The sequence below is a fragment of the Borostomias antarcticus genome (assembly GCF_949987555.1).
Source record: "Borostomias antarcticus genome assembly, chromosome: 2".
Taxonomy (NCBI): Eukaryota; Metazoa; Chordata; class Actinopteri; order Stomiiformes; family Stomiidae; genus Borostomias; species Borostomias antarcticus.
This window is the reverse complement of record NC_140235.1, coordinates 23,954,286-23,976,785: the sequence shown is the minus strand read 5'-3', so window position 1 is coordinate 23,976,785 and position 22,500 is coordinate 23,954,286. Positions and strand designations below refer to the sequence as shown.

Sequence of the window (22,500 nt, the reverse complement as noted above, 5' to 3'; positions counted from 1 at the left end):
TCCCAGTCCCCCTACCCTAGTCCCAGTCCCCCTACCCTAGTCCCAGTCGCCCTACCCTAGTCCCAATCGCCCTACCCTAGTCCCAGTCCCCCTACTCTAGTCCCAGTCCCCCTACCCTAGTCCCAGTCTCCCTACCCTAGTCCCAGTCGCCCTACACTAGTCCCAGTCCCCCTACCCTAGTCCCAGACGCCCTACCCTAGTCCCAGTCGCCCTACCCTAGTCCCAATCGCCCTACCCTAGTCCCAGTCCCCCTACTCTAGTCCCAGTCCCCCTACCCTAGTCCCAGTCGCCCTACACTAGTCCCAGTCCCCCTACCCTAGTCCCAGACGCCCTACCCTAGTCCCAGTCGCCCTACCCTAGTCCCAGTCGCCCTACCCTAGTCCCAGTCCCCCTACCCTAGTTACAGACCCCCTACCCCAGTCCCAGTCCCCCTACCCTAGTTACAGACCCCCTACCCCAGTCCCAGACCCCCTACCCCAGTCCCAGTCCCCCTACCCTAGTCCCAGATCCCCCTACCCTAGTCCCAGACCCCCTACCCCAGTCCCACACAATATCCTGACTACCTCGCTCAGGTCTTCCATGTGGGCCCCAGCCTGTCTCTCCTAATATGACCACAGTTTTCTGCTTTCACTGGTTCTGCAGTCTTATCCTCTCTAACACACACACACACACGCACACACTATACTTATACTTGAATGAGTATACTTATACTTGAACACACATGTGCACACACACACACACGAGCACACACACACACACACACACACACACACACACACACACACACACACACACACACAGCAGAGTCGGTTTGGACCTCAAACCCCCAAACTAGTCATGTCAGATGAGAGATTACCTCAATCCAAACGGGACATAAAAGCATGTTAGTTCAGTTGAGTTAGGGGTTATGGTAATCTGAATTTTCCATCTGCTGAGGATTTCAACAACCCGACCGTAACTAATCAGTGATCACATAAAACAAGGTTTGGCTTCTTTTTTTTTTATATATATATATTCTGTCGCACTGCGGGAGACTCTTGCATGAGTCTAGATTCCTTCTATCATCTCACAGGGAGGGGGGGGGGCAACCATATCCTGTCTGTCGACTAAAACCCACTGTCCTTAACCCCTAACCCTCAACCCCAAACCCCAACCGCCAGCCTTTCATCCCCGCCCAGGGGACAGTGGGGGACAGCAGCATTGTGGGTAGAGCAGTCCGCTCAGGGACTGCCATGTCCAGGGGACAGACAGGGACAGAGAGGGGGGGAGGGGGTGAAAGAGGAGGAGAGAGGGAGAGAGAGGTCATTCCTTGGTGGAAGTATCCAGCCTGTTTCCAATGTAATGTTCACACATCCTCTCTCCCTCCCGTTCCCTCCATCGTGCCTTTCTCTCTCTCTCCCTTTCTTTTTCTCTCTCTCTTTCTCTCTCTCTCCCTTTCTCTCTCTCTTTCTTTTTCTCTCTCTCTGTCTCGATCTCCCCCCTTTCCTCTCTGCCTCAACCAATCACCCAAACAGATGTGGGTGTAAACAGTAATATAACTACTGACAGATATATGCATTCTCACCCCAATAAAAGTGCATTCTGTCCAAATGCAAGACATGAACCTTGCATGCCTACACTTGAAACCCCAAAACAATGGAAGTAGCCTGTAGGCTAAACAAGTTCTTAATATACAACAGGCTAGATTTCCTCATAAAAATGAGAATTCTCAAGCTGGGAATCTTGAATGGGAATGTATATTTGGAAAGCTCTTTTCACTGAATATCGTCACTGTCGCGTGAAAACCTTGTAACTCTATTTTCGAAAGGGTGTTTTGTTTTATTTTCAAACAAATTGAAAGCAGGGGCTACACGCCTTTACAACCTCTGAACATCTCACAGCCCTGGAACCACTCATCAAGTATGGTTTCATGCTGGAAAAAAAGAAAGAAATTGAAATGTTCTTTTTTTGTGACCAAATTTGTATTTATTTTGGGGGGAGGTTATGGTAAACATACTTATGGACATAAACGAATTATACATACAAAAAGACAATAATTATAACCATAAAAATAAAAACTGGTTCTTTTCAGTATAGAGAAGACCTGCCATTTTGGAGATTAGGTTTTGAGCTGGTGTTCAGCGATGATACACTGCTAGACTGGGGAATAATCTTCAGGCACTGAACAGTCTCTTCATTGAAAGTATGGATACAAGTCTGAAACTAGGCTTACTGTCTGAAACTGAAACTGGCTCCCGATCAAGTCCCGGATCACCTACAAAATCCTTCTCCTCACCTATAAGGCTCTTCATGGCCGTTCCCCTCTGTACATAATGGACCTTCTCCACCCCTACACCCCCTCTCTTACTCTCTGCTCCTCTGACTCTGGACTCCTGTCCATCCCCCACTCCCGCCTCAGCTCCGTTGAGGACCGGGCCTTCAGTGTTGCCGCCCCCACACTCTGGAACTCTCTCCCTCCCGATGTCCAAAATGCCACCTCTCTGGACACTTTCAAATCCACCCTCAAAACTCACCTGTTTAATGTTGCCTTCAATTTTGAATTCCACTCTACACACACCCAGTCTCCATTAGTTTATTGTTTATTGTCCCTTCTTACTGTTCTGTCTGATTTGTTGTCTGTGCTTTCTTTGTTGATTGTTGATTTCCTGATATGTTTGTAAAGGGTCCCATGAAAGGCGCGAAGTGCGTAGCCCCTATTGTTATTGGTAGTTTTATTATTATTCTTCTGCCATTGAAGTCAATGGCAGCCTATAGAACCGATTGGTCGCTTTTTACGAAAATTTGCATGATGGTAGAGGATCATGCGATGAGCCAATGGAGCATGTCCCAGATCGATTGGCCAATAGGGGGCGCAATAGCAGCCCACTGAAATTGAGAACTTTGAACAGGCATAGCTCATGCCCCGTTTGACGTAGAGGCATGAGACCTTGCACACATATGCATCTCCTCACAATTAACAAATTTGCCTCAAGAACCTATAACTTCAGGTTATGTAGATTTTCAGCTATTTTGCATTTTTTGAAAAACGCTTAAAATCTATCTCCTCCAAGAAAGTTTAACCAATTCACATGAAGCTCGGTAGACAGAATCTAGGGACCCATATCTAAAGTTCCATCCTGGCACATTTTTGAAAAGTTTAATAAAACAGAAACTATGAGCCAATGAAGATTGCAGAGGGCATGGCTTTGCATGGCTTTTCACGTAAAGGGGTATAATTTCTGAAGGGTTATACAGAACAACATGAACATTTTCAGGCATGTCCGTACCTATAACCCAAGGCTAGCCCTGCATTATTGGCCTGATCAAAACAAATGGGGGCGCTAGAGAGCTCATTTCCTGTTTAGGCCTAATCACCAGGCCGATTTTTCCAAAAATTGGGACAATGGTACCAGAGCGTATGGTGAGGTAGGTTGAGAAACATGAAGCAGATTTGGCCACAGGGTGGCGCTATAACAAGCCAAAATACTTAAAAGTGGCTAAAACGCAATCGATTGCTGTGGCGCCCCCTGTGGCCAAATGGGTTTCCCTTTGGTTGTACGGTAGGTCATCTCATGTTCTACAACTTACTTATTGGACTCGAAATGACCAGATTAAAATTTGATATCGATATAAGCATTTTTGTGAAAGGCCAACCATCACGCTTTCAAAGGCATATGACAGACATATCTCATGCCCCGTTTGACCTAGAATCATGCAACTTTGCCCACATATATCTCTCCTCACAATGAACAAATTTGCCTCAATAACTCATAACTTCGGGTTGTTTATTTTCTTCTATTTTGCAATTTTTGAAAAAAATCTCCTCCTAGAAAGTTTCACTGATTCACATCATGCTTTGTAGACATAATCTAGGGAACAATATCTAAAGTTCCATCTCGGCACATTTTTGAAAAATGAAGTCAATGACGCAAATTCAGGCGAGGCACGTACGTCACGGCCGGGGTAGTCAGCAGAGGTTAATCGTCACGCATGACGCCAGCACCAGCTGACTGTAGCTGTCATAGCATTGGTCAGCTCACTAGAGCGCATGTATTTAAGCTGTCAAAACATGTTCGCGCTTGCATTACTGCTGGTTGTGCATTGCATGCTCGCTGCTTCCGCGTTCTCTGCTCTGGCGTCCACTGCCATTACTGCTATTGCTCGTATCTGCGCGCTCGCTGCTCCGCGTCTCTGCTCGCGTTCCGTGCTCATGTTTGTGTTTTGGTGCGTTTGCTACCTGCTGCCCGCGGTGTCCTCGCTGCTTCCGTGTTCTCTGCTCTTGCGTTCCTCTCTGCCCGCGTCGTCCTCTCCGGTCCGTGGTTTGGGGGTCCGTTTAGTGGAGTCGTGGAGCACCGGCTTCCGAGGCCGAGGAGCCCGTCCCTCTGTAGCACCGTCGTGCCATACTATGGTTCGTTGCTCGCATAGCTTGCGTTGGAGTCCGTTTGAAGCGTTGCCGACGCCGCCGGTCACTGGGTTTCATTCATGAGCCGCTGATGTCAGTGGTTGTCCATGCCTCGTCTGCCGCAATTACTCAACTGTCGTAATGTACGCCGTGTGCTGTTCGCCATTGACATGTTTGCAGTTTCGGGCGTGAACGTGCCTATGTGGATTCTCGTTATGTATTTGGTTCATCAAAGTCCTCCCCTTGTGGCTCGTTCGTGGGTTCGCTGGCTGGTGCTGGCTGCTTGACAGGCTATACTGCTTGCTTCCTAGCTAGCTGGCGTTCGTCAAGGTTCCCGTATTGCACGTAGGGGCATCGTTATGTTTAGATTGCAAATACTAGCTGAATGATTCTCGCGTTTCAATTTTGTTGCAGCCCGAGGGTTCCAGCTGAACTGCTGCTCTACTCGCTAGCACCCATGATTTGCGAGTGCCGCCACGCAGCTGGCGTTAGCCGTTCGGTGTAGCTAATGCTAGCTGTGTCCCGTTCAATCAATCAATCTAAGCTTTGTTTGATAGCACATTTCATGCCCTGAGGCAGCGCAATGCGCTTTCCAGAGAACATGGGAGGTGGGTATACGTCCCACCCCTACATATTCTGGTAGGGACCTGACATTCAGGATCGCATCGAAATGGCTTCCGGAGATTACAAACATTAAAAGATAAATGAGAAATGGAGAAATAAATAAACGATATGTAAATATATAAAGAAAAACAATAAATAAGTAATAATAATAATATTAAGGCTGGCTCGCCTGTCTGGTGGGCCTGGATAGTATGGCCGATTGCTTCAGCCGTGTCCAAACCTGGTTTCGGAGACAACGACAGCGATGATGCACTTACCAATTGTTGCAGTTCTTGGCTTTATAAATAGTTTGGGTCAGTAGCATCGGGCTACCGCATGGTTCCTTAGGGCAACGTACTGTAAATTGTGCATTGTCATCGATTGAAGCCATTATGCTCTGCAATCTGCTGCGTGTGTGACTATCATGGCTGTTAAGTTTAGCGCGGTGCTTTTTCGTCGCCTGCTCCTCCGCGGTGTTGGGGCAGGGTTTACGGGCTTTTATTTCTAAATTTAAAAGGGATGTATGCTGCGCTTGTCACGCTTCAATGTCGGATGTGTCATTATACGCTGCGTTTGGAATCCTGCAATTGCCTCTTCGCATTTAGCCTCTGCGTTATTTCAAAGACTAATCACCTGTTTGTTAATGCTGCGTGCATGACATGATCGGTTTGTCGACTGGACGATGGATAGGCCTACGTGGCGCAGCGATATGCAGTATCCACCAGTTCGTTCGTGGCTAGCAATCGTAGGCTGCAGCTGTGGAATTGGCTAATGTTTGGGTTGCCGTCGGGCTGCCACTCTTATGTTGCTGTAGCCTACATCTGAACATATGAACATTCGTTTGGTTGTTTTCCATCCACCCATAACGGGATGGGGAATAGGCACCACAAAGCGGTCAATTCTCGCACATGCAGGTGCCGGGCGTTCGGTGCATTTCTCCGGTCCGGTCGCGACCCAGTCTCTAGTCTGCATGTTGGACGCGTTGCTGACTCTTTGCGCATCTGGCCACCAGGGGGGGCAGCGCCCCCCCCACCTTTGCCCCAGCCGGTCTGCGCGCCTGGCCCTCCGTATGAATGCCGGCTCCCGTTCGTTCTTCACTGCTGGATGGTTTGACTTGTCGTTTTTTCCCTCTGCCAACCCGGGCCTGGGGGTCGCGGCCCTGCGTAGCACGTTCTCCCGGTTGGGCGTTCCTCTGTCCGACGGGAACCGGTCGGCCCGCGCAATCGGGTGGAGTTTTTTCGGTGTGTCTCTTGGATAGTGCTACAATAAAATTTAGTAATAATTGAATGACAAATGTATGAATAAATTATTAGGTGGATGAATGAATTAAATAATTAAATAAATAAATATATGACAAATGCGGGCTCTTCCCCTCGACGCTGGATCGGATTCAGGGTGTTATGCGCGATGTGCAGTTTCTCTATCGTCGCTAATATTTTGCGGGGCCCCTCAGTGGTCTAGGAAACGCTTTCTCTTCTGCAATAATGGTGCACCGTGAATATTATCAACTATGATCGTTCGTACATTCCGTTCGTCAATAATTCATGCGCTGCTCGCATGGCTCTCCGGGCAGGGGGAATTTATTTTCCACGCGTCCTCGTCCCCAGCTCAACAATCGAATCGCTGACTCGCTTCCCTGTTTGATTTACAGAGTTCTGCAGACTATGCCCGGCTGCGGCCCTGTCCGGCATGGTCTGCCCTCTTCGGCAGATGGTTCTGGACCAAGCGATGCCCTCGTGCCCTCCCGTATCCGCTGCCCGATGCATGAGACTGGTCCGGCCAGGACCGCATTGACCAATACGAGCATGGTCTCTTTTCGCTGCGTTCTGCTCCACATTTGATGAACCTTCGTGCCCGCTAGCGTTTCGGTTTATCAGCATTTATAGTCCATCGTGTTGGATCCATACGGCTGCGGCCTCGATCGGTTAAAAGTGTCGTAGCAGGTATACAATTTCACATGCGCTTCATCGGCATACGAACGCTACCTCGTGCCCGGCGTCCACTACGTTCTGCTCCACATTCAATGGAAACGTCATGCCTGTGAATATTCAATACTATCAGCATTCATAGTTCATTGTGTCGAGTCTAGGTGGCTGCGGTCTCAGTCGGTTAAGAGTATTGTTGCAGGTGTTCAATTCCACATGCGATGCCTGGACCCCTCCACCGTTTCTCTGCTGGGGAACCCATCCATCCAGCTCCTCCTTAATGGCATCAGGAAAGAGCATCCCCAAGGCAATGATAAACGTCTTCCCTTCACTCCTTCACTCGTTCATAGGTTAATCGCACGGTTGAGACAGGGGTGTTTTGTAGTCACTCGGATTTAATGTTAGATACAGTCATTCTCACAGCTTTCTATGGGTTCCTTAGGGTCGGTGAATATTCTACACGCACATTGTCATTCAACCCGGCGCACGACCTCACTCGGGCAGATGTCACGTTGCACGCGCTCTATTTCGTCCTGCACCTGAAGCATTCAAAGGCGGACAGAGCCGGTGCCGGCGTGAACGTTTACTTATCAGGCAATAACACCTTGTTTTGTCCTCTGTCCTCCATGTGCTCCTACCTGACGAGCAGACCCCAGGCCGGTGAGGAGGAGCCCCTCTTCATGACGGGAGAGGCAAAGCCCATGACTAGAGCCTGGTTCGCCGCCAGACTCCGCCCCCTCTGCCAGGCGTGCGGGCTCCCACCGGACCGGTACACTGCACACCCCCTCCGCATAGGAGCGGCAGCCGCCGCCGTCTTCGTCTGCTTATGAACGCTACCTACGGCCCGGAGTCCAGGATATTCTGGATGCCCGAAGAGCTATGAGTGGACTGTGACATTGGATTGGGGGGTACCGTGTATTCAGGTGGTCATGTGGCTGGTGCACTATTAAATGTTGTCTGGCTCATCAGTCAGAGCGCTCTCTGTCGACCCTTCTGCGCATGCGGGCCGCGGAGTTGCTGCTGTGTTCTTTTGGGGGGTAAGTTTGTCAGGTATTCCACTAGCGTCGGCTAGTGGATGCCAGAGTAGCCGCTAGCTGGTCTCTGTGGCTCTCCGTGGTGACCGTGGGCCGAAACGTCTCCGAATGGCCATCCAGCGGTCCCTCCTCTTGCCATGGAGGCAGAGACACTAGGCTGTATCTCCCTCGGAACCCACGAAGCGTCGGCCCGTGGGGGCCAGGGACTATAATGTACAGCAGTCCCCCTGTGGCGCTCTTTGACGGTCTTAGTGGGCTGAGTTACCTCCGAGCGTCTTCCCGATCGCGGCCCACTCTGATCGTCATTGAGGCAGGGGGCTAGATGCTGTTCCCCCTTCCTGGCTCTCTGGGCCAAGCGGCCCAGAGGGGGGGAACACCTAGATTGCCTCCCCGGAAGGCAGGGGGCCCCCCGGACAGAGCACACCGCCAAAATTCATATGCTATGTATTATGCCGCATGTATAATAAATGTTCAAATTTGACAAAAGTGATCTCGACTGAAGTTGAATAAAACTGAAACTATGAACCAATGAAGATTGCAGAGGCCGTAGCGTTTCACATGAAGTGGTATAATTTCTGAAGAGTTGTACAGAACACGACAAAACTTTGCAAGCATGTCTACACACATAACCCGAGGCTAGCCCTGCATTACTGGTCATTCCCAATGGGTGCGCAAGAGAGATCTTTTCCGGTTTAGGCCTAAGCGCTAAGCTGATTTTTCCGAAACTTGGTACAATGTTACCAGAGCGTATGTTGAGGTAGGTTGAGAAATAAGAAGTAAATTGGCCACAGGGTGGCCAAGCCAAAATGCTTAAAGATGGCTAAAACACAATCAATTGCTGTAGCGCCCCGTGTGGCTGGATGGGGCTCATCTTGCTTGTATGGGTAGGCCATGGCATGCTCTATAACTTACATATCGGATGCAAAATTGTCAGATTAAATTATGATGGTGATATAAGTGTTTGTGTGCAACAACACCCCCTTGCGCTTTAATTGTATTTTCATTGACATCAATGGCTAGTGGTAGCTCAATGGTAGCTCAAATGTGGCTATGGCGCATTTCGCTTGTTGGCTTTGATGCGTAAGGGCTTGGCCCCGTTCATTGCTGCTTGCAGCTATATTTATTATTATTATTATTATTATTACTGTAGGCTGATCTGTGGAAAAGACACAGTAACAGTACATGTCTCATGCTCCACAGTTTGTAACACACTTATAGTCTCAAACTAGCCTTCTGAGACCGTCCTGATGTCGCAAGCTCACGTTGTTACTCACAAATTTTTTTAGATGGTTCATCCAATCACCTGCCAAGTAGTTTTGAAAGTGCCTGCCCTTTTCCAAACCAACTACAGTAAGAGTTCCCAGATGTTATGCGAAGCAGGTTAGTCCCAAACACCTTCCCAACCACACACAGACACACACACACACACACACACACACACACACACACACAAGGGAAGTGCACTACTCAACATTTTTATGGTCGACTAATCAGTGGGTGGTATGAACAATTAAATGATTAATCGTTTTTTGCCGGCATTCATAAAGGCTATAATTGATTGTGGGCAAAACATAATTTGCAAACTTGGAACGCAAAGGACCAACCATTATAATAATAACTAGAGGGGCTTGCACTCAGAAAGTGCAGACCTCCGCCCCTCAACTGCTCTCCCCCTTCCATGTCCCCTCCCCCCCCCCTCTACCTTTCCTCGACCTTTCCTCCTGTCATAGACTTTACAACTGGCCTCAAGACCTTTCTATTCCAAACACCTTAAACCTTTGTCCTCTCTCTCTCCTTTTGTAATTCACCACCTCCCTCAACCGTTCACATAGCTGTGCTAACCTATAGGATGACCTCCAGGAGGTCCACACACCTAGAACTCTGTCTACTCCAGAATAACCATCCTTTGTCCCTTTGTCTCCAAGAAATTGCCGCCTTTTCTCATGTCACATGTCTGTATTCTCGGCCACGCCTGCCATTTCATATGACTTGAGAATAAAGGCCGCGCTGACCAAGAGGCGCCACTTCTTTGGATGAACCACTCATGTTGCGTTGTCCAGGAAGTCCTTGCGCTCGTATGTTTTATCAATAAACCAGACTTAACCTGTTTGAGCGAATCTTGGTAAATCCTTTTTGACTATATCAGTTAAAATCCATCACACTCCCACCTCCCACCATCACCTCTCATGTGCTGTGCTCTCCTACTGTCTTTTTGAATTGGTTACTGTAGCACCACCTGTAGTTTCCTCTTTCTGCTTGACATCTTTACTCTCCAATTTCCAAAACATTGCTAGATTTGTGAATCCCATTCACATTCATTAACAGCCAAGCGGAGCAGTAGTGGAGGGACTGGGAGGATGACCTGTTAAATCTATAGTCTATAGGCGAGATATAGTTTTCTATGAAGTCAATAATTTTAATGTGCAGACACTTTATTTTCATCCACTTGAGCAGGGGTGTCAGGGGAGAGGAGGTCAGACAGCATGGTGCAAGGCCGCTCAATGATTTAAAAACAAACAATAAAGTCTTTAAATCAATTCTGAATGCCACGGGTAACCAGTGCAATGAGGCAAGAATAGCGGAATATGGTCATATTTCTGGGTTTTTGTAAGAACTCTAGCAGCGGTATTTTGTACCAGTTGGAGGCGATTAATGGATTTCTGAGGCAGACCCACAAATAATGAATTACAATAGTCTAAATGGCTGGAGACAAAAGCATGAATGAGGGTTTGTGCATCACTAAATGAAAGAAAATACCTAATCTTGGCAATATTCCTAATTTGACCAATAGCTGATTTAGTAATACTGCTAAAAAGATTGGAGAAATCCAGGTCAGTCAAAGATTACTCCCAGATTCCTGGCCTCATAAGCACACTGCAACCCGTGGGAAGTTAAAATCTGGGTGACAGAGTCCCTGTGTGCATTGGGTCCAAACACCATCACTTCAGTTGTATCCTTTTTTAGCATGAGGAAGTTACTAGACATCCAGGACCTTATGTCTGCCAGGCAGGCTGTGAGTGAGGAGACTGAGGAGAGGTCTGAAGGATTTATGGATAAATAGATTTGTGTGTCGTCCGCATAACAATGGAAGGAAATGTTGGATTTTCTGATAACTTGACCCAGAGGTAACATGTATATGGAGAACAGTAAAGGGCCAAGAATCGAACCTTGAGGAACACCGCTGGTGATATTCGCATAGCTGGAGAAGACAATAGATACAGAAAAGCTTCTGTCACTCAGGTAAGATTTGAACCAGTCCAGAGCAGTCCCTCACGCCCACCCAGTTTTCTAACCGATCAATTAGTATGCAATGGTCAATTGTATCGAATGCAGCAGAGAGGTCTAATAACACCAAAACAGTACAGCAGCCAGCGTCTGAGTTCATCCTAATGTAATTTAAGACTTTCAACAGTGCAGTTTCCGTACTATGGTGAGTTCGAAAACCGGATTGGAACTTCTCAAAGAGGGAGTGGTCATTCATAAAAGATATTAGTTGAGAATATACCACTTTCTCCAAGGTTTTTGGCCAGAAAGAGTAATTTAGATATCGGTCTAAAATTAGTAATATTATCGGAGTCAAGGTTAGATTTTTTCAATATGGGCTGAACAATAGCCGTTTTAAAATTTGGAGGAATAACTCCTGACGATGAAGACTTAAAAATTGTTAGCATATCTGAGGATAAGGCAGAAACCCCCTTTTTAAAATGTTGTGGGTAAGACATCTAAAGGAGATGAGGAAGTTTTCATGCCACTAATAATCCTCAGTAGTTCAGACTGGGATACCGGAAGAAAATAATTCAAACTCTGATTCACCTCATTGTGAGGTAGAGTGAACAGGGATGGCACGATTTGGGCTCTAATGCTTGAGACCTTGTCAACAAAGAAAGATAGAAATGATTCACATCTCTCAATAGAAGGGACTTCAATGGAGTCGGGAGGGTGGTGGATCAGGGAGTTAACGGTCTTAAAAAGCAACTTGGGGTTTTGAGGATTAGCAGCAATAAGACGTGAAAAATATTGCGATCTTTCTTCCTTTACAGTATTGTTAAACTCTCTTAAAAGCTCTTTCAAGATATTAAAATTGCACAATAATTTGGAAGCTTTCCATTTCCGTCTGATGCAGCGGACACGGTCATTAAACCAAGGTGGTGGTTTAGATGAAGCAGCAAAGGCTTTAGACAATTTTAAGGGAGCAACGGAGTCTAGAGTGGCCACACATCGCTTCGTGAAGCTATTAACTAGCTCGTCTGCAGAAGATGAGCAATCTAAAGGGTCAAGCTGCTGAGAAGCCTGTTAAGAGATACAGAAATTCTCAATGGACTGTGGAGTGATGGCTCGGCACAGGAGGAAAATTAAAAAGGACAGCAGCATGGTCAGATACAGGCATATTAATAGTCTGGAAATTTACTGAAATAAAGCCAAATGAAATAATAAAATCGAGAGTGTGACCCTGCTGATGGGCAGGGCCAGAGATGTGCTGAGTACAGGCAAAAGTATGTATGAGTTTGTCATTTCAGTTGTGTAGGGGCGGCTGTAGCTCAGTTGGTAGAGCGGGTCGTTCAGTGATTGAAGGGTCAGTGGTTCGAATCCCAGCTCCGACTGTCCACATGTCGAAGTGTCCTTGAGCAAGACACCTAACCCCAAATTGCTCCCAATGAGCAGGCTAGCACCTTGCATGGCAGCTACCGCCATTGGTGTGTGAATGCGTGTGTGAATGGGTGAATAAGAGGCCATTGTAAAGCGCTTTGAGTGCCGCTAAGGTAGAAAAGCGCTATATAAGTGCAGACCATTTACCATTTGTCAACGTGGATATTTAAATCTCCCAGTAGCAAAACCTTCTCAGAGTTAGTGGTAGTGATGGGAAGTAAGTGTCCAAAGTCAGATAAAAAGTCACCTTTTGATTTGGGGGGGCAATACAACAAGCCAAAAAAGACAGTAGGGAGTAGACTCAAAGGAACTAAAATCACCAACAGCAGTTGGAGTGCATTATAGTGAAAAGTTACTCATTCAAGTAAAAATTCTCATGAATGTGTTACTGTAAACAAATCACTGACATAATACTGAAATGAATAGAACAACCCAATGAAGGGGGAAAACCTGACTTCTCCTACAGAACCGTTGACATTAGTTCCACTCAACAGTAATTATTTTTAAAGACCTGTTTATTTGAATGAAAAATTAATTATTTTATTCAATTCAATTAATCAGACCCTCCCCTAACACACATACACACACTCTTTCACACACACACACACACACACACACACACACACACACACACACACACACACACACACACACACATTATTTTTCTCTCTCTCTCTCTCTAACACACACATAGTGTACAGACTAATATCCACACGTGTTCTGTTGTGATTCCAGCTCTGAAACCGGGCGATGCTGGTAGTGTGTGGTTATTATGATTGGTGTGTTTCCACTGCTGGAGGGCTTGTGGTCCAGTCCAACACATCTAGCTGGGCCCGGGCTGTAGCCTGGACCCAGCTCCACACTCAGACATCTGCCTGAAAACCCACACAATCAATCTGGATCAACCAAAAAATCGCAATGAAACTGATTCCCTCTGCACGCATGAACATGATTCATACTGTGGACACAGGCGGTTGGTTGGTTGGTTTCTATCCAGTGTCAGGCATAACTCAAAGCCAATCAATCAATCAACTAACTTTATTGCAAAAGACTTATGGTCAATTAAGAGACATAAAAATACACAAACAACAAAATGATCCAGTATGATTAATAACGTGGATACAAACTACTGAGTTCTCGGTTCTCAATCAAACTCTGTGTCCAGTATAACTTGCAGGGGCTGATGGTGCGTTGTGCCGGTGATGAACAGCTGTGTTTGTGTTCCTAGCAGAAAGACTGCCTCCTCCGTTTGTTGTGGAGACCTGACCTCTAGTGATGGTTTCCATGTACTGTCCACTGACATTCATTCAAGTACAAAACACACACACACACTCACACGTCCTCCTATATCTGTCACTGCTCCTCACTGTTATCTCACAAACCTGATGTAGGTTGTGGCTCATCACACCAAGTGTGTCAGGATGCTGACTTTGTAAATGCCCTTGGGTGGGACAACACAACTCAGCGACTTGACAAACACTCTCCATCTAATGGCACCGTCCGTTTCCCAAGCTCCTCCATGAACACCATGTTGCCCAACAGGCCCAAATGCCTCATAACAGACTATATAGATTTCCAATGTATTATAGACCAGGTGATAATGATTCTCTGTTAAACTCTATGCTACAACCACTTCTGCAGACAAAAGCAGCGCCTTGAAACACTCAAACCAGAGATGGCGTTTCTGGATCTATTTTCGGCCTGGTCAGGGGTATAAATCTCCCTAACGAGGTGTAGTGTAACAGATCGTTACTGGTATCAGATGCAGGGTATGTGGGTACAGATCCTCCCTAGTTCACTAGGCCTCTACCCAATAACACCAGAACAGGACACGAGACGGGAAGAGAGGGAGGAGGAGGGGCGAGGGAGGCAGAGGATAGGAGACGAGGGAGATGGAGAGGAAACAAGACCACAGTAGCTGGGTCTGGGAGCACTCAGTCCAAGGCCAAGCTCTCTGGACCTCATCCCAAAGATCATCTCATTCTCTCATTCTCTCTCTCTCTCCCTCTCTCTCTCTCTTTCTCTCCCTCTCTCTCTCTCTCTCTTTATCTTCTCATTAACTCCAGCTCTCTTTCTCCCCCGAAAACTCCTCACCCCAACACCCTCTCTTCCCCCCCAATACCCTCTCCTCACCCCAACACCCTCTCCTCACCCCAACACCCTCTCCTACCCCCAACACCCTCTCCTCACCCCCAACACCCTCTCCTCCATCCTGGCATGTTAAGCCTGGTCCACATACAGAATCCACGACGACCGTCTCACCTTTTCCATGAGATTTTATGTCATGTTAAATTTTGGAAATTGGCAGCCAAGAAACAGTCACATCATTTTATAACTGTTTAAAAGCACCTCAGCTGTTGTGTGCGTGAGCCTGGCTTTAGGGTATCCGTCGTATCCGTTGGGGATGTTGACAGCAGAGCAGGGGAACCTGGCTTTAGGGTATCCTTCGGGGATGTTGACAGCAGAGCAGGGGATCACTGTCAGCTGTATCTGATCAAACAGGCCAATAAAGTGACTTTTCTGTCTGCTAATCTTAGCAGCGTGGTGACACAGGCGGCTACAGTAGCAAGGCCACGTCTGAAGTACAAGTTGTACAACAGAGAGAAGAACAGTAAAAGCGCTCTCTAATAGCTGGCTGACTTCTTTATGGCCTATATAAACACAAACTCACATGTGTCCTCACATTGCTGTGCGCAGGGTGGGCCAGGCAGCCACATGCTGTTAAGACACGCACACACACACACACACACACTTCCCATGCAGTGTGCCAGACCCAGGGAAAGCGTCTGCGTCTCTCCACATTAACATTTAAGCGGCCTATTAAGCCATGATAGATAGCCATGATAATACTGGAATAGCGTGAATAAAAAGGCATTATTCTAATGAACGGGTCGCAACCAACCGCCGCGCACGTCTGCCGTCCCGAAGGGGCTGAACGGAGGGCGGAGTCTGGTCAACACGCACGATTATCCCATTATGGTAATTCTCTGTCAATTGTATAATTGGCATGATAAAAGGCATGGTGATGGCGTGGCGCTTAAAGGGGCGGTTTTAATGTGGGACGTCTGGCGGAAACGGAATGCGCTCAGCAGAGCGCGCGGAGGGCTGCCGGTGGCGCGCGCCGGGGCTCGAAACAAAACCGCGTTCCAGAGGTTCCGGGCGACTGCGTCTCTAGTCTTCAAGTTCCTGCGCAGTGAAGTGTGGTGAGTGATGGTGAAGATGGGTTAAAGACGTGAGTTCCACAATGCGGATGTGAAATGGAAGCCTGAAGGCCTGACGCACAAACACACACTCACACACACACACACACACACACGAACGCACACATGCAAAAACGCACGTAAACATGCGTGCACACAAATGTGCGCAAGTACACAAACACGGGTACACATGCGATCGCACGCACGCGCAAGTGGGCACACACGCAGGCGCACACACACACGGTACGCACGCGTGAGTAGTACAGTATGCAAACCTCTGCATTCCTCCGGACCTCAATCTAACAGGTATTGTGATGCTTCCATGCATGCTGTCTTTAACTGTCTTTTAACTGTCTTGCATGTTTGCTGATAATTTGCTGCTGCTGTATGTCTGTGCTGGTGATTGCTCATTGTAGTAGGGCTGGGTATAAAAAATCGATTCATCGATTCTGAATCGATTCTGAATCAAATGATTCAGAATCGATTCATGAATCCCAAAATCGATCTTTTATTTAATGAATGAATGAATAAATGAAGGAATGAATAGTTCATTAATTCATTCAATTAATGATTCATCTATTCATTCATTCATTCATTTTTGGAAATCAGTATCGATACCCAGCCCTAGTATTGATGTGTTGCATAACTTGGCAATCATGTAATTAAGGTTACAGCTAAAAAAAAAAAAAACAGGTTTTAGTAACACTAACCGATCGATATTGAATCGAATCGAATCGTGATAATCGATTCTAAACCTTGTGAATCGGAATAGAATCAATTCTTGAAATTCGAGTCGATACCCAGCCCTACATTGTAGTGTTGCATGTTGTTTTATATACGTGTTGTGATGTGTCAATGTATGCTGTTTTTCCTCAACTGTCTTATATTTAACCTTGTTTTATTTTTTACAACTTGTTCTTAAATGCCTGCCTGGTTAAATAAAGGTTAAATGAATAAATAAAAAATACAGCCCCCGGGAGCAGGAGAGCAAGCCAGCCACACAACCTCAGCTCACTCTGTTCCTCACACAAGTATAGGAGCTATGGGGACCCATCACACACACTCACACTCACACACACACACACACACACACACACACACACACACACGCACGCTCCCCTACCTCAAACCAAAGAAGGGTAATTAAAGTAAGGCAGACCCCGGTTTGCTGTAAATCTCCCCTCCCCTCCTCCCGCCCCCACCCCCCGCCATGCTAACCAGCGACCGCGCCAGAGGAGCGCATCGGAGCACGACCGAGCACGACCGCCTCCTCTCTCTCCCCGCCGTTAACCCCCGCCGTGGCCCGGGTCACATTCGACTAGAGCGGCCCGTTAAATCGACCCCCCCCCCCCGGGCCCGACCCGCTCGTATATCTAAAAAGGCCTCCTGTAGGGGTGGGATTAAAATAATAATGGGTTCTGCACAGTGAGCGCTGAGACACCCGAGCCCTGAGCACTGCCCCCCTGATGGGAAGCCATGGCTCAGGTGACCTGGGTTCGAGAGGCGGAGCGACTACTGTGTGAAAGTAGTTGCTACACATGGTAGTGTGAAGCAACTAGCGACGGGGGGGGGGGGGTCACTCGGCCGTCGTCCCCCACCAGAACGGGAGGTCAGAGAGTTGTCCTGCCGTGTTAAAGACCACTGGAACCCCTTCCTTCCTCTCTAGAAAACTTCTCCTCCTCCTTCCCCTGCCTCTTCCCTCTGTTTTACCTCCTCCAACCATTTCCCCCCTTCTCTTACAAATTTCTCCTCTTACTCTCTACACTTTCCCCTCCTCCTCTTTCCTCCTCTCCCCCTTTCCTCATCTCACACAGTCTTCCTCCTCCTCTTCCCCTACTCCTCTTCCTCCCCCTCTTCCTCTCCCCGTCTCCCTCTTCTCCTCCTCCTCCTCCTCCTCTCCCCTGTCTCTCTTATCTGTTCGTTAAAACGGGAGGGAGTCAAACAGCTCTGCGCGGCGCAGCGCACATCTGCTGAACAGAAGCATCCAATCACCAGACAGCAGCAACAAATCAGCTGACAGGAAGCCCCTCGTCACAAGGACACACCCAGAGAAAGAGAGACAGAGAGAGAGAGAGAGAGAGAGAGAGAAAGAGAGAGGGAGAGAGAGAGACAGAGACAGAGACAGAGACAGAGACAGAGACAGAGGGAGAGGGAGAGGGAGAGGGAGAGGGAGAGGGAGAGGGAGAGGGAGAGGGAGAGGGAGAGAGACAGAGGGAGAGAGACAGAGACAGAGACAGAGACAGATGGTGAGGAAGAGAGAGAGAGAGAGAGAGAGAGAGACAGAGTGAGAGGTAGAGAGAGAGACAGAGGGAGAGGGAGAGGGAGAGAGAGAGAGGTCAGGTACCTGATAAGGGACAATGCTCTCATGGGCTGTTCCCCATCTCCGGGCCTCTTTCCCTGCGTTGAGGTAGTTGGCTGCTATGTGTGTGAGACAGGCCACCTGAGAGAGAGAGAGAGAGAGAGAGAGAGAGAGAGAGACAGAGATAGAGAGAGAGGGAGAGAGAGGTGGGGGTGGAGGGAGAGAGAGAGGGGGAGAGAGAGAGAGGTGGGGGTGGAGAGAGAGAGAGAGGTGGGGGTGGAGGGAGAAAGAGAGGGAGAGAGAGAGAGGTGGGGGTGGAGGGAAAGAAAGGAAGAGAGAGGGCGGAGGGACCGAGAGAGGGAGAAAGAGAGGGAAGAGAGGGAAAGCTTTAAATCTGTGATCCGTCAGTGAGCTCGTTATGCCCCGCTGTTTGGTGGGTCCGAGTCCGATTCGCAGCTTCTACATGGCAGAACAACACTGCGCCTCCATCCGCCTCCCAAAAGCTTACTTCCCAAGTATTGGTTCAGTCAAGAAACACATCCAGCACACCTATTTATTAAATTAATGTTAATTGGAATGGAATTTTAGACTTGGCATAGGCATCTCTGCTCAGGTTGGCACTCCCAGATGTAAACACCAGATATAACTGGATATAGACTGATACAGTATATAAAATATATAAAAGCTTAATGACACAATACTGTGTTCCCTCACTCACAGTACTGTCCTCTGCCTATCACATTTCAGAGTCTATCCCATCATGTTTTGCCTACTGAATATCATCCATGATTACCAGTTTATCTCAAGTTTACAAACAGCCCATTTAGAAGGTTATGTGATGACTCAGTGTGTTTTCACATGAGAAGCCAGGCCTCCTGGAGCGAGGTTACAAGCCCACAGGGAAGAGAGGAAGGGAGGGAAGGGGAAAGGAGAGGAGCGGAGAGGAGGAGAGAGGAGGGAGGGGGGGATCTGGAGCAGAGGAAAGGCCTGTTTACGACCCCCCAGTGAGGCTTGGTGAGGGAGCAGACAGCTGAGACAATAACACCCTGCAACGTCAACAAGCTGTACTGCTCCCCGGAGGACGCTGGCTCTAATGGCGGAGAGCAGAGGAGCACCAGTGTGCCCAGATCAAAGACAGGAGTGATGATTTAATATCAGAGGAGAGGGGGAGGGAGGGATGAAAGCATGAAGGGATGGAGAGATGAATGGAATCTCTAAATAAGACCTCTTATTCCCCATCAGTCCAGTTTCTTTATAGGAAGGATGTACTGTACGTGTGTGTGTGTGTGTGTGTGTGTGTGTGTGTGTGTGTGTGTGTGTGTGTGCGCGTGCGTATACGTGTGTGTGTGTGTGTGTGTGTGTGTGTGTGTATGTGTGTGCGTGTATGTATGAGCGCAAAGGTGAGTAGACGAGACAGCGGGCGCCAGACGCTTAGATTCCTTTCTAACCGATGGAGTGTTAGAAAAATCAGTTTACACAATGACCTTTCTCTCACCTCACCTCTCTCCTGCCCCCTCCTCTCCTGTAATCTCCTGTCCTCTTCTCCTCTCTCCTGTCCCCTCCTCTCCTGTACTCTCCTCTCTTGTCCTCTTCTCCTCTCTCCTGTCCTCTTCTCCTCTCCTGTCCTCTCCTGTCCTCTTCTCCTCTCTCCTGTCCTCTCCTCTCCTGTCCTCTTCTCCTCTCTCCTGCCCTCTCCTCTCCTGTACTCTCCTCTCCTGTCCTCTTCTCCTCTCTCCTGTCCTCTCCTCTCCTGTACTCGTCTCCTCTCTCCTGTCCTCTCCTCTCCTGTACTCTCGTCTCTCCTCTCCTGTCCTCTTCTCCTCTCCTGTACTCTCCTCTCTCCTGTCACTCCTCTCCTCTCCCTGTCCTCTCCTCTCCCCTCTCCTCTCCTGCCCCCCTCCTGTCCTTCCCTCTCCTCCTCCTCCTCCTCCTCCCATCCTCTCCTCTGACAGGATGAGCTGTGATCTCTCCATCAGGTGTCACTGGGGCGTGCGGCAGCGCTGGTCTCTCTGGCCGCCAGACAGGCCAGCAGGGATGACACTGTTGCTGTTGGGACGTGCTTTATGTCCCCCCCCCTGTCCCTCTCTCGTCCCCTCTCACGTCGTAATGCTGAGCCCGTCTGACAGCCCAGACTCCCTCTCGCTCTCCCTCTCTTAATGAATGTATTACATATGTGAGGACGCCTCAATAAGAGAACATTAAAGACAATCTCTCTCTCTCTCTCTCTCCATCTCTCTCTCTCTCTCCATCTCTCTCTATAAGGCAGGCCACGTACTGTAGAGTATAAGGTATGGTAGCTGCAGCCTCAGAATGGAACCAAGGCTGTGGCCCGTAGTGTATAGACTACTCCGTTTGGTCCATACATCAGTTCTTATTGCTTCTTTAATGTAAGGAATGCGGACTATAGGATCAGCTCACTGAGTCTCACTCACATATGTTCTCACTCATCATTGTCTAAAAGGAACAACTGATCCTAGAGCAGCACTCCTACTCTTGAGGAAGATGGGACATTGTCTTTCACAATGGGAACCAGCTTGGTTGGCTGGTTGGTTAACTGGCTGACTGGTTGGTTGGCTGGTTAACTGACTGGTTGGTTAACTAGTTGACCGGCTGGTTGGCTAGTTAACTGTTTGGCTGATTAACTGGTTGACTGGCTGGTTGGCTGTGAGTCCTGAAGTCAGCAGGCACCAGATGAACCCAGATACTCTCTCCCTCCTCGAAAGGATATGGCCTCATCTAACACACACACACACACACACACACACGCCCTACAAATACACTTCCCGCCCAGCTTGACATAGATTTATTAAAGCCCCTCCAATAAATATTGCGGCCTGACACAGCAATCCCTCCATCTCAGCAAAGCAAAGACTCTCTTCCTCCCTCCAGATTCGCCCAGACAATCTCTTTCCCTTCTCTCTCTCTCTCTCTCTCTCTCTCTCCCCCTCAGGCTCAGAAAATATTAGCTTGGTTATTCTCTGCGTGTTCGGAACCAGAACACACAGGCTGTGGATGAGGGCTCTATTTCAGCCTCTCTCTCTTCCTCTGTGGTTTTCTTGGAAACCACAGCGGCCCCGTCTATCCCAGCAAAGCCCCGGGTCAACCGCCCCACGCCGGCGCATGAGCGCTCAGCCTTTCATTGTTTAAGTCCGTCCAAAGTGGGGATCTCCTCAGACGATCACAGGGGCTCAGCAACATGTAAGCAGTACGCCTCCCAAGCCAGCCCGGATAAAGCCAAGCCTCAGCTCCGAGCATGGGATTCGGCACGCACCGACGATCCAGCACTGCCGATTTAAGTTCTCCGTGAATGTGAAGTGACAGTGGGCCGACGGATTATTCCAGCCAGTGAACGGCGCGTCGAGCCCAAAGCGAGTTGTGAACGGCGGCTGTGACGCGCTGCGACAGCCCACCTGTGGGTAAACGCTCCCGTCTTCGCTGGTCGTCAGACGCCGCCCGCCGTTCGCATTGAGAATGCTTTACCTGGTTCAATACAGTTTTTCTCGTCGCCAGATGTGTGAGGGAGGGGGGGGGGGGTTCTATAGGGTCTGATAGATGGATGAACTGTATTAGTGTATTGTTCTCGCTCCGGTGAACTTTCACATCGTTCAAGAGAGTTCTTCAGGGGTGGAACGGTCCAATCCCGTGGAGACCTCTGGGGTGGAACTAACCAATCAGGCTGCGTGTCCCTTGGCTGCTACCCCCACCACTCCAGGGATGTGGTTTTGGGAGGCTGCCTCAGTAACACAATTGTTTGTATCGCTCTGTTGTGGTCGAGGGCGTCTCTTTCCTTTCTTTCTCTCTTGTTCTTTCTCCTCCTCTACCCCTCAGACATTTATAATTGGTTTCAGGAATCACTCGACCAAATATCTTTATTATCTCTCTCTCTATTCTCTATCTCTCTCTCTCTCTCTCTGTCTCTCATATTTGACATCTTTGTTTTCCCTATCCCTGGCTGCCCCCCCCCCCCCCGTGTTGTGGAATGTTGGGGCAGGGTCGAGTGGATGTTGTGTAGATGTTGAGTGGATGTTCGGTGGATTTTGTGAATGTTGTGTGGATGTTGAGTGGATGCTGAGTGGACGTTGAGTGGATGCTATGTTGGTGTTGGGTAGACGTTGTGTGGACGTTGGTTGGTTGTTTGAGTGGATATTTGAATGGATGTTGAGTGAGTGTGGAGTGGATGTTGAGTCGGTGTGTTGTATGGATGTTGAGGGAATGTGTTGTGTGGATGTTGAGGGAGTGTGTTGTGTGGATGTTGAGGGAGTGTGTTGTGTGGATGTTTAGGGAGTGTGTTGTGTGGATGTTGAGTGGGTGTGTTGTGTGGATGTTGGGGGACTGTATTGTGTGGATGTTGAATGGGTGTGTTGTGTGGATGTTGAGGGACTGTGTTGTGTGGATGTTGAGGGAGTGTGTT

At 48.4% G+C, this 22,500-nt stretch overlaps 1 protein-coding gene across 1 annotated transcript in view; it reads right to left on the bottom strand.

Annotated features, from left to right (window-relative positions):
- Positions 1-22,500, bottom strand: part of sugct (succinyl-CoA:glutarate-CoA transferase) — a 120,219-nt gene that overhangs the window by 83,717 nt on the left and 14,002 nt on the right. The window contains exon 9 of the mRNA XM_084453180.1: positions 18,135-18,230. Within this exon, the coding sequence (XP_084309306.1) occupies positions 18,135-18,230 (96 nt within the window). The remainder of the gene's footprint in view (positions 1-18,134; positions 18,231-22,500) is intronic.